Raw genomic sequence first — 12,425 nt, 5'->3', positions numbered from 1 at the left:
ACATACATCTGATACTCCAGCTCTGGCACTGTGGAGTTCTACCCTGGGGCTGGGCGGACGTGCACAACTGCAAGACTCTCACCGATTCACTCAGACACAGCACTGTCACCAATACATGCATTATGTGTCGGATTCCCTTCACGTTCCCAGTCAGGAAGCTGAAACAATGACATAAGGCACCATTCCATCCCCATTTCTATATGTGGGGAGGGGTAGCTTGTAGGTTTTAGTTAGTGCTTAATAGTAACAGTTTGGCTTCACAGTGACATGAAAAGGGAATAAGGACTGCCTCAGGATGAACAGGAGGATCACAGAAGATGCAAAACAGAAAAAGAAAAACTGAGAGATGCTGTGGATATATGATCAAAAAGCACATGACAGGGTTCCACATTCGTGGATCATTGAGACACTGAAAATGCAATAGATTCATCCAAAGTTCATTTCCTTTGTGCCCCAATCTACAGCTAACTGGAACACTTAGCTCAGCCAGGAAGGGACTCTCATTGATGGCATCCAAATTAAAAGAGGAATCTTTCAAGCACTTATCACCAGTGCTGTTCGTGGTAGTGATGCCACAACTGACATGAATTCTCTGTGAGCTAAATTGCGGTTATTAAATCAGTGAAGAGCAACAACCAGTTAACCATTTGTTTTACATGGCTGATCTGAAATTATATGGACCATCACAAAAGGAGATGCAGGGAGCGATGACGTATGTAGAAACGTTTGGTGAAGCTATAAATCTGGGGTCAGTTGACTACCCGGATAACTGCCGGTGTGATCAAGTGGAGTCAAGAGGAGGAAAAAAAAATGATGTCCAAACAAGAAACCTCCTGGTGATATACAGAATAATGAATATATATCAAGACATGGACAGGATGTACATCCAACGATGCGATGGAGCAAAAGGTGTGCTATAGGGAGAGGTAGCAATTGACAATGAAGAATACTGTATAATATCAAAATATGTAAGAAGTCAGCCAGAGTAAATGATCATCTAGTTGCGATAACAAGCTAAGGCAGAGTGCATCCCAGCCCAAGAAAGCATAAAGGAAAGGAGAAAGCAAACTGCCAAAGAAAGACTTGGAAAGATTTACACAGAAATCAATGCACAGACAGTGGTGGAGAGCTCGAACCCATTAATGATCAAAGATTAACAGACTCATGTTTTGTAGGAGGATACCTGAAAAGAGAGGCCAAGAGCCTCAGTGTGAGTGCACAAGAACAGTCCTTAAGACGTAATTATGTTAGAAACAAAATTGACTGACGGAACTGCTTCCCAAACTGCAGTGTGTGTTCTGAAAAAGAAGAGATGGGGGAACATATATTGAGCACTTGCAGGAGCCTGGCTGGGAGAGAATATCGGAGTAGACACAATGAAATCACCAAGTGTCTGCATTGGAGCCTCTGTGGCAAGTATTGATGTAAACGAGCCATGTGGTATTATGACCACCAAATCAAAAGTGCTCCAGAGAATGCAGAGGCTAAGATTTTATGGGATCTGGCAGTTGTCACAGGACGAATGGTGCAGGCAAACAAGCTGGACAGAGTTGTTGTAGAAAAAAAGACCCTGTTAATTGCTATTTCCATCCCAGCAGACAGAAAGATAAAAAAGAAACAAGAAGAGAAGATGGTGAAGTATGAAGAACTCTGCCATGAAGAGGAAAGCAATGAAAAACTACAACAAATACAATCTCCGTGATCACTTGGAGCAATTTGTAAGGGTATGAATGGGCAGCTCAAGAACACATTACATTGCAAGACATCGTGATCAGTGGCCTCCAGAGAACAGCACTGTTGGAGAACAAGTGAATTTGAGCACCTACAATACAGGAATTCTGCAAAATTTCACAAAAATTCTGACTAATCAATCCTAGAGTTGGATCGTGGTCAGGATTTATTGGTGACTCATGGGGATAAATTTTAGACAATAGCTTTCCACTTTCTGTGCTTAAAGATCTTGTATGTTGTAAAGGCTGTTTGTTTAAAAAAAGGTCCCCATGATGTAATACTGAGGGATAATAACAATAGGAATTGTTGTGCCTAAAAGTCTTCAACTGAGATCAGGAGCCAGTTGAGCTAGGCGCTGTACAGACACACAGGAAGGCATAGTCCTTGTCCCAAAGAGCATAGTCTTTGATTCTGAGTCTTGGTGCATGAACTGAAGTCATCTGGGTTACACAGGTGTGTTGCCACTGCTCCAGGCCTGGCCCTAACAAGAGGGTGTGCTGCTATAAGTCTGTTGCTAATTGGCTGCAGTTATTGTGTTGCTTTGTTTGCCACAGGTACGACAGAAACAAACTGTCCCTGAAGGAGATCATGAACGTGCAGTACGTATCATGTATGAACCCCACTGCAGGGAGTTTCACCATCAACCCACGGCTTCAGGTAGAGTTCATTAATTGACACACTGCTAATTTATTAAATCATTTGGAGAGTTAGAATGTCATCAGAATGGTCTTTAAAAGAATAACCTGGAGGGGCAGATTAAGGCCATGACGTTGTAGTTAACACTCCAGCCTTAAGAAACGTGGCCAAATTCTGCTGTCACTTACATCCATGTAAATTCATTTAAATCAGTGGAGTTATTCTAATTTACACTGGTGAAACAGAAAGCAGAATTGTCCCTTATTCCTCATTTTTGGCCCCTTTCCCACCATATTTCCTAACACATTACTGCTCACAGTTTGAGAAGGACTTTCACTTTTGCCAGCCAGCCAGCATCCTTCAGAGTAATACAGATTGAATTTGTTTTTATTTATCTAGTGTTATCCCTGGAATGTAGGTACTCATTTTCTCTGGTTTGGGTTGTAAAAATCCTCATGCAACCAGTTACATTTTCCTTTGTCAAAGAGATAAAATACAATGAAAATAGGAAAGAAGATGATCCAGAGTTATAATAGCTAATGCTAACATGAATTTGGGAAGAGATATTAAACCTCATGCTTCAGGGCTTAAGCCAGTCACTGACTGTCAGGGATTAGGAGGAGACCTAACATAGGAGGCAGATCATACCACATCTGCTTTGGGCCAGGTTGCTTGCTCCATCGTCCGAAGCATCTGGTTCTGGCCAATGTCAGAGACAGGGTAGTGCACTAGCTGGATCTCAGCTCTGATCCAGTTGGTCAATTGCTATGTTTAATAGGCAGAAGGCTTAAAACAAATTTAAGGAAGTACTTCTTCACACAATGCATAGTCAACCTGTGGAACTCATTGGCAGGAGATATTGTGAAGGCCAGAAGTGTAATGGGGTTCACATCAGAATTAGATAAGTTCATGGAGGATAGATCCATCAATGGCTATTATTCAAAATGGTCAGGGATATAACCCCATGCTCTGGGTGTCACTAAGCCTCTGACTCCCATAAGCTGGGACTGGACAGCATGGAGTGGATCACACAATAATTGCCCTGTTCTGTTCATTCCCTCTCAAACATTTGGCACTGGTCACTGTAGGAAGACAGAATACTGGGTTAGATGGACCATTGCTCTGACCCAGTATGGCCATTCTTACGTTGTCCTATTTAACTTGTGAAAGGTGTTCTCTTATCACAAGGTGCACTGTTTGTCTGCTGACACTGGTGGGATAGCATTTGCCAAATGAGCCCCAGAGGGGTCAGGGAATTGCTAAGTATCTGTCAGCTATACCCAGGTCACCTTGGCAGGCAGCAGAATGAAAACACGCTGGGTTTTATTAGTACTTACAAGAGAAATAGGGATCTCAAATAGGACTTAGGAGAAGGATCACAACAACCTGATGCATGGTATCCTGCATGGGAACTGTATCCCGCTCTCAGCGGTTACATACAGGTAATCCAGCAGGTGCCACTAGAATGTTTATGTGAACATGTAGAACTGAGAGCCGAATTTGTCTCCATTTCTTGACCATCGCCTCTGTGAAAGGAGTTACCCAGCATCCTGACCTCCTTAAATGAGCTGCCATAGTTTGGTAAAATGAGATATTTTGACCTCTTGAAAGCTTGTGACTTACCCATCTCCGTCAGCCTGGCTCTTACTGAGAGGGACAAGGAACCCACAGTCCCTTGTTTGAGTAATGGTCTGAATACAGCACCTTACATGAAGGGTACTGTCCTTTGGACAAAATATTTATCCTGGTATAAAGGACCAGATTTTCCAAAGAGCTAACTCCTATTTGGGCACCTGAATAAAACGGCCAGATTTTCCAAAGTGCTCGGGACCCCACAGGTCTCTCGTAATCAATGGAGGCTGTACATTTCTAAAATATCCCCAGGAAATCAGCAAAATCAATTCACTATGGTTGTTTATTTGCCATTTTGACTTTAAAACTGTGACGAAATGACCATCACATGCAATTGACAGTTCCATCCTTTGGGAGCAGATGCCTCAGAAGTGGCTCATCAGCTTGAGCTATTGGGATGAGAAATCACGGTAGAAATACTGATTGCTTTCTGATCAGCTCAATGAGCCCAAACCCCGATTCAGCAAAAAAGGAGGCCAACCCAGTCTGAAACCTTTCTTTGTTTTTCTTCCCTCCCCAGCGCCACTTCAGTGTGTTTGCTCTCTCCTTCCCTGGATCGGAAGCTTTGTCCACTATCTACAGTGTCATTCTAACTCAGCACCTGAAACGGGGGCATTTCTCTGGGCCTGTGCAGAAATCCTCTCAGCAGCTGATACACGTGGCGTTGGGCCTGCACCAGAAAGTAGCTGCTACTTTCCTGCCAACGGCTATCAAATTCCATTATATTTTCAACCTCAGAGACTTCTCCAATATCTTTCAGGTAAGTGCAGTAGCTTTCCTCCTGGGACACTCGAAGGTTGACTAAAGGTAGGATGTGGTATTTATGGGGGTGTGGTCCCCTCTCTGCGCCAGCCCAGCACCAATTAACATTAATGGGAGGTATGCAACCTCACCAGGCTGCATATGCGCCATGTGTCGTTCAGTCCAGTCTTCCAAGAAAATGACAACACACATGTTTTTTGGAGTAAAATATTTTTTCACGTGGTAACTAAGACCCAGATCCTCCACGGTACTTAGGCACCTAAATACTTTGGAGGATCTTGGGGCCTGAAGTTCATTTCCCTGTTGTCCATGTGGTTTGCCCTTTGTTAGACATTCAAGCCTGTGAAATCAGCTGAGGAGTGAGGAAAATGGTTAGCGTTGCCAAGTGTCCGATTTTCGATTCGAACGCCCAGTCAAAAAGGGACACTGGTGGCTCTGGTCAGCACTGCTGACGGGGCTGTTAAAAGTCCAGTCAGCAGAGCAGTGGGACTAAGGCAGGCTCCCTTCCTGTCGTGGCTCTGCGTGGCTCCTGGAAGCAGCGGCATGTCCCCCCTCTGGCTCCTGTGTATAGGGGCAGCCCAGTGGTTTCACAAGCTGCCCCTGCCCCAAATGCCAGCGTTGCAGCTCCCATTAGCTGGGAACCATGGCCAATGGGAGCTGCGGGGGAAGCACCTGCAAATGGGACAGTGCGCAGAGCCACCTGGTTGCACCTACACATAGGACCAGAGGGGGGACGTGCCACTGCTTCCTGGAGCTGCCTGAGGTAAGCACCTTCCGGAGCCTGTACCCCTGACCCCCTCCCACCCCCCCACCCCAGCTCTGATCCCCCTCCCACCATCCAAACCCCTCAGTCCCTGCCCACATCACCCTCCTATACCCCAAACCCCTCCTCCCCAACCCTACCCCGGAGCCCTCAATCCCAGCCGGAGCCCTCAACCCTCCCCCCCCTGCCCCATGCCCCTGTGGAAGCTGATGTGGAGAGCACTGAAATCAGCACTGAGCTCTGGCTTTGCTTTTCCAGTCACACCGAGCTACAGTAAATGCATCGCATTTGCAAACTGAAAAACAGAAAATGCAAAAAGCATTCTTGTGCCATAGCGTGGAATCCTCAGTCATCAGGAAAAGCAGATAGAGAAATCTCACTTGCCTTATCCTTTAGATGGATAAAGAAATTTTCAGCTGCCAATACTGTAGGTAGTAGTATAAAGGCCTTTTAAAATTCAGTTTAATCCTGAATAAACAATCAAGTGCTTGAGCATATAATAGGTTCATTTACAAAGGACCTTTAGCAAATGTTCTTCCACCAGCTATTTTCTAAATGCAGGAGCAGCTCATGGTAACAGGTATGTGGCACAAAACCTATGCAAATTGAAGCTCCTGAGGGTTCTACCTTTGGAACTTTCTGTCTCTGTCTTGTTTTACAGCTGACTCTGCACCGATGGTTAACTGCTGTTCCACTTGTGATCTGCTGAAAGAATCTGTCATTATCACATTATCTTAGCTGTAGCTAAATATTGAATCAGTGACTTACAATCCCTGCCTGATTACTTTTCTCAAAACGGGCTGACAGTCCTTATTATAAGGACTGTGCTAATTGTCTCACTCCAGGAACCTTTGCCTTAGTTGCTACTGCTAATGGAGAATGAGTGAATGCAAGTCTACCTGTGTATGTGAATATTACCCAGAAGAGGATGCTCCAAAGTAGCCATCTGCAGAAATCATTTCTGACAGAGATCTGCTGACTTGTTGCTTTTATGTTGTTCAGACTTTCAAAGTGCCTGTATATGTAATACTCAATGCCAGCTTGATTGGCAGGCTAATGGCCTGCATTGCACAGCGAGAGTGACTCACTATGGATTGCACTGAAAGTGAATCCTAGTGGAATTCACTCCATTTTTCTCCAAAATGCTAGAGGGTTTACACTACACAAATAAAAGACATGGCTGAATGTGAAGGAACCTGACACAAACGTAGTGGCTGGAGGTTCTTCTGACAGTCCTGAGTACACTGTGTCAAATGGTGCTCAAATTCGCCTTGACTAGACAAGAATGTTTAGTGCCCTCCTTTTGGGACTTGGAGCATCTACAAGATATTCTATAGCAGTGGTTGCAGGTCCCAAATATTGCTATTGGATGTGATTTCCTCCACTGCTCACCTGCTTGTCACCCTTTGGCCAGGCCAGGATGAACCACACTGGTCCAGCGGCTAGGTGATGAGTTGGCATTATATAATTAGAGCAAAATATGTTTACAGGGTGGTTTGCTATACTTGTCACACTTGGCATGCCAAAGTGACCCTGGAAACAGCTTGTCACAGCACGGATGTGACCCTGCAGACTATTGCCCGATACCTGGTTTGCTCTAGAATTGCTCTTGTCTCCATAGGAGCACACTAGACAAATTGCCAAGTGGTAGGGAGATGAGTTGGGGATTGGCTTTGATAAATCAGAAGAGAAACTGACAATTGCTTTGGATAGAAACAGGAAGACCAGGAGAGAGTTGCAACTGGAAGCACTGAGCCAGTGGAGGGACATTGCAATGGTCTCAAGTTGCAGTGGGGGAGGTCTAGGTTGGATATTAGGAAACACTATTTCACTAGGAGGGCGGTGAAGCACTGGAATGGGTTACCTAGGAAGGTGGTGGAATCTCCATCCTTAGAGGTTTTTAAGGCCTGGCTTGACAAAGCCCTGGCTGGGATGATTTAGTTGGTGTTGGTCCTGCCTTGAGCAGGGGGTTGGACTAGATGACCTCCTAAGGTCTCTTCCAACCCTAATCTTCTATGATTCTATGACAGGGCTTTCTTTGGCCAATAGGCAAGTACATTTAGAGCTGCTATGGAATGGAAAAGCCTCAAGTCAGGTCTGTATTTGTGGGCATTCCTTTGTGGTTTTGAATAGGAATAATGAGACTGTTTCCCAAACTGGTGGCAGGAGCGTGCAGCTGCTGTCTGTGGACCAAGAGACAAGAATGCAAAACTCAAACCCAGAAAACCTAGGACCTAGAGTGTAAAGTGACGTACCTACATACATCACCTACCAACAGAGATGCTCATCGCTTGGGAGGTAGGATGGTCCCTGGCTAAATGCTAGCCTAGAGTTAGGAGAGCTGGATTCAAGACCCTGCTCTACCACAGAGTTCCTCTGTGACCTTGAACAAGTCACTTAGCATCTGGCCCAGATCCTCAGAAGTCATTAGGCTCCAAACTCACATTGATTTCAACAGAAATTAGGAGTCTAAATACCTTAAAGGCTCTGGAGCTCTGTTCGCCATTTAGAACAGTATTTCCCCACCTCACAGGGGTGTTGTCAGGTTAACAACACTAAAGGTAGAGAAGTGCTCTGAGGCTATGGGAATTGGGGCCATATAAAAAGTACCTTTGACAAACACACACTAGCAAATCAGCAGTACTCAACCACATGGGCTCTTATGGGCAGGCAGGCCTCATATCAGTCTTGCCTCCTCCATTGTCCCTTGATCCCAGATATCTCAGCTCAGGAAATCCCTATTCCAATTCATGTCTCTCTCTGTTGTGGGACTGCGACTGTGTGACTTGCCTGCCATTCCCAGAATGCCTTTCCAGGTCTTCCAAAGCAGCGCCAGGACAATGCTCTGGAAATGGCTTGTGCTCTGTTTTTGTCAATAGGAGAAAGGCTATTCTGCCTTACTGTGCTGTGCCAAAGGACTCCTAAGGGAACGCTGTTCACATGCTTTCCCAGACATGGTGACACACTGCATTTGCTTGAGCTGGGAACAACCCCCACTGAAAACCCAACAGCCTGTTCTTGGTGGCTGGCCATAAGGAGGCTGGGTGTATGTGTTCTGACTCTCCATGCATACTCTATTCCAGTTTGGCTGACTGCTTTGCCCCTCTCTTTCCCTGACCCTCCATGTCATTGTTCTCCCATTGCACACCCCAGAATTGTAGCTGTAGTGTATAGGAATTGGGACTGTCTCTTTAAAGAGAACACAGAGAACACCACTAGAGGGCTCACTCACTATTGACTTAGAACCTGACTGTGCTTGTGTGATTTCTTCCTGTTATGTGCACACAAGACACAACAATAGCCCTGGAGGAGTAGCTTGTAAACACCCACCCCGCTGCTGAGGTAATAACAGTACTTAGATTTATTTCTTCCATGTCGACCACATGGACAAGGGTCACTTCAGAGAGCCAGCTATTTTCTGAAATTATTTTAATTTGTAATTGAACTAAGAGGATTAAAAGTAATTTATTTCTGGGTCATTTTTATACAGTACAAGCTGTGATTTTTACCCTTGTGCTAGGGAAACTTCAACGTTTACTCCTCACAGTCCCCTTTGCGCCTCTCATCAGCCCACTGTATCGTAATCTTGGGCTCCATCCATACCCCTAGCAAGCAGGGAAGGCTGTGCTGTGACCCCTGGCATGGCATTACTGGCCATCATCTCAGCAGGGCATAGTTATGATAATGGAGGCTAGGAGCCATCTGTCCTGTTTTCTCCATTTCCTCCATAAAATTTTGCTTGCCAGTCCAAAAAGCCCCAGTGAACCAATTACTTTGTTTTACAGGATGCAGTGCTCAGGAGATAGGAACTGTGAGCAAAACAAAGCAAACCCAGCATTCATGGTTCATTTTATACCTCTTTGCACTTCAAGTCTGGAATGAGTGTGGTGATAATTCAGGTTTTGGATGAATGCTTAGAGTGTTGAATTATTAAACATCAAACAGTTGAAAAACAAGATTGCAAATCTGTTTATTCCCAGTATATTTATTTCTAGCATATGGCAGTATGCAAAGGAAAGGCCGATGGAGGTCCAGACTGCTCCAAGGCTGTACTGCATGCACATTCCCAACAGAAGGCTTTACTGTTGCTAGTTCTGCTGTCTAGGGGATCAATATTTCCATGTGAAGACGATGCAATGTCTTTCATGTGTGCCATGGTGGCAGCAGAAGGAAGAAGGAACTTCCTGGTGTCTTCCATCACATGAACCCCTTGCAGCCATGTAGTGCTGAATGTATGTCTGCTCAGAGGAGCCAATGGGTATAGAAAGATTGCTTCTTTAGCGGTGTAACACAGAGCCATGAGGTACCCTAGGCCATACCAGACAGTAATGCTGGGGCTGCACGCTTCGTCCCAAACGATATGCATGGGTGAACTTGTAAACATAAACCAGTAGTTCTCAACCTATTTACCATTGTGGGCCGCATATGCAGTTCTCTGTGTTATGTGGGTCATATCCACACAATATATATACTACCTGAATGGCTCTGAGGATGGCATATGGGCTGCAGCTGTGTGCTGATTAGACCTCAAGTGGCCCACAGGTTGAGAACCACTGTCATAAACCAAGAAAAGTGCAATGATTGGTTTTCCATTCAGGGCTCCTTTCCACTGGGAGCCGAGTCTTGTCCAGCAACCCCACCAAGTCACATTGTTGATGGGCAGGGGCTAAGTGCATGCTGCAGCCTATCTGAACTGTTTTCTTAGGGCTTTGCCTGGTTAGTTAATACATCTCAGACCAAGGTCTGGACCCACTAATGAAGTCAGGGTTTCTGTACTGTAAATCCATCCATGGGGATGCTCCCATCCTGCCTGCATTCATCCCGGCACTGGGAGCCAGACAGATGCGCTGACATGTAAATACAATTTGACTGATGTTTGTCATCATGCTATGTGCTGCCACAGGCTGTGAAGACATCTGTTCCCAGACCAAGGGAGCTATTAATGAGTGTAGTGGTAGCAAAACAGCTTGAGAGTGTGGGGAGCTGCTGCTGAGGACTATTAGAGGCAGGTGTAACCTGCTGTGGAAGCGCAGGGGGATAAGATGGACTGAACTGCACTGTTGTAGTGATTTGTCTCCTTGTGTAGAGATAATCATGTTATATGGTTTGTAAGGCTAACATCAATGCTCAGAGGTAAGTAGCTCATTCATAGAAGGGCTTGGATGCTACACACCCAATCTTTGCCAAGATCTATTAAACTAGCTGTATGTGCTAGGCAGAACAGTGAAACTTATTGGCAGCTCCATCCATCCAGACAATCACTATGCTCTCAAGTAAATTCACCCAGGAAAATGATAAAGGACAAAACCACCCCATCACCTGTGGACGAACACTTTTTTCACAAAATGATCACTCTGTGCCTGACCTCTCAGTCCTTATCCTCAAAGAAAACTTGCATAAACAGACAGGCATGGAAGCTTAAATTCATAACTTTGCTAAAGAGTAAAAATTATGGACTGAACAGTGACACTGGATTTCTGGCTTGTCACAACCATCTGTAACCCACTAAACCCTCTTTTTGTCCTGTGACTGCAGAGGTGTTAACGGGCCACTCTACCTTGAAGGGTCCCTTACAATACATGCTAACTACTTATGCTAAACAATCTCTCCCACCTTGCATTTTGCTGTGAGCTGCGAGGACCTTTCCCAGACCTGAAGAAGAGCTCTGTGTAAGCTCCAAAGCTTGTTTCTCTCACCAATAGAAGTTGGTCCAATAAAAAAAATATTACCTCACCCACCTTGTCTCTTTAAGACCTGGAGGTTGTCACCAGACCTGATGGTTTCAGAGAGGCCCAGTGATCCCTGTCATCCCGAGGCTGACCTGCTGGACAGAACCCTTCTAAGCTTTCAGGAGTCAGCTATTTTCAAAACACAGTTTGGTTCAGAAAAAAAAATATGCCAATTTGCCAATCCTCAAATGTAAAAAAACCCCAACCAACCTATGGGCACTTGATGAGCAAGAGCACTTTAGATTGCATTTTAGCGCATTTTATGTTTTATGTATAAATAATTAGACATAAGAAATAAAGCTTTATGTTTAATTCATGTCATTAAAAACCTTATGTATTGTTAATAGGCTTAGTTATAGGCGTCATCTCTTTGAAATATCATTCTTTTGTGCATTTTAATAGGGTGCATTGTAAACACACTGTTGTAAGCTGACAGCAGCTAATACTTCCTCTAGACAGCACATGCCTAATTAAAGTCACTTATTTTATGTTTTTTTAAGTCTACTCACTCGAGATTTCCAAACTGGTTTTTCCCTCTTGGCTGACAGCACCAGGGAGATGCTGGGGAGGTGAAGGGCCCTGATTCTGGGCTGAGGAGCAGTCGGTGCAGCTTGGAGAGGTCTCCTGGGCCTCAGTCACAGTGCACTGGGCCAAGACCTTTGCAGGGCCTGGTTTAGACGCTCCAGAGCCCGCATGTTTCTGCTGCTCACTTGGTGTGGTGATGGCAGGTGACCACCTTTACCTCCCAGAGAGGCAACAACAGCAGCAGGGGACCCCTTTGCCCCCAGGAGTAGTGGCTTCCGCCGTGCCTCTCCCCTCAAGAGCAGCTGGGTCCAGAGAGCACTAACACCCCAGCTGCTGGGCGCAGGACATCTGCTTGGCTGGGTGGGTGGGCCAGGCCCACTGCACCTTCTAATCTTCTCTTGGTAGGAAACTCCAACCACACCCTCTTCCTCCCAGCCACACTCTCTGTCATGGCAACCAACGCAGGGAGGGGGAAGAACCCATGGACTGGGGGTACAGGGAGGCAGTATGGCATAGTAGATAGAGTGCTGTACTGGGATTCGGATGGCCTGGCTTCTATTCCTGGCTACAGCATTGGCCTATTGAAGTGACTCCCCGAAGGTCACACACCTTTCTTTGCTTTAGTTTCCCCAGCTGTGGAATGGGGA

The 12,425-nt window shown here is 45.5% G+C and overlaps 1 protein-coding gene across 1 annotated transcript in view; it reads left to right on the top strand.

Annotated features, from left to right (window-relative positions):
- The window catches only part of DNAH9 (dynein axonemal heavy chain 9), a 398,671-nt gene that overhangs the window by 153,111 nt on the left and 233,135 nt on the right, over nt 1-12,425 (top strand). Inside the window, exons 40-41 of the mRNA XM_077834481.1 lie at nt 2,286-2,388; nt 4,520-4,759. Coding sequence (XP_077690607.1) covers nt 2,286-2,388; nt 4,520-4,759 — 343 coding nt within the window. The remainder of the gene's footprint in view (nt 1-2,285; nt 2,389-4,519; nt 4,760-12,425) is intronic.

This window comes from Eretmochelys imbricata, chromosome 14, assembly GCF_965152235.1.
Source record: "Eretmochelys imbricata isolate rEreImb1 chromosome 14, rEreImb1.hap1, whole genome shotgun sequence".
In the NCBI taxonomy this organism is placed as follows: Eukaryota; Metazoa; Chordata; order Testudines; family Cheloniidae; genus Eretmochelys; species Eretmochelys imbricata.
This window is presented reverse-complemented; position numbering and strand designations above follow the sequence as displayed.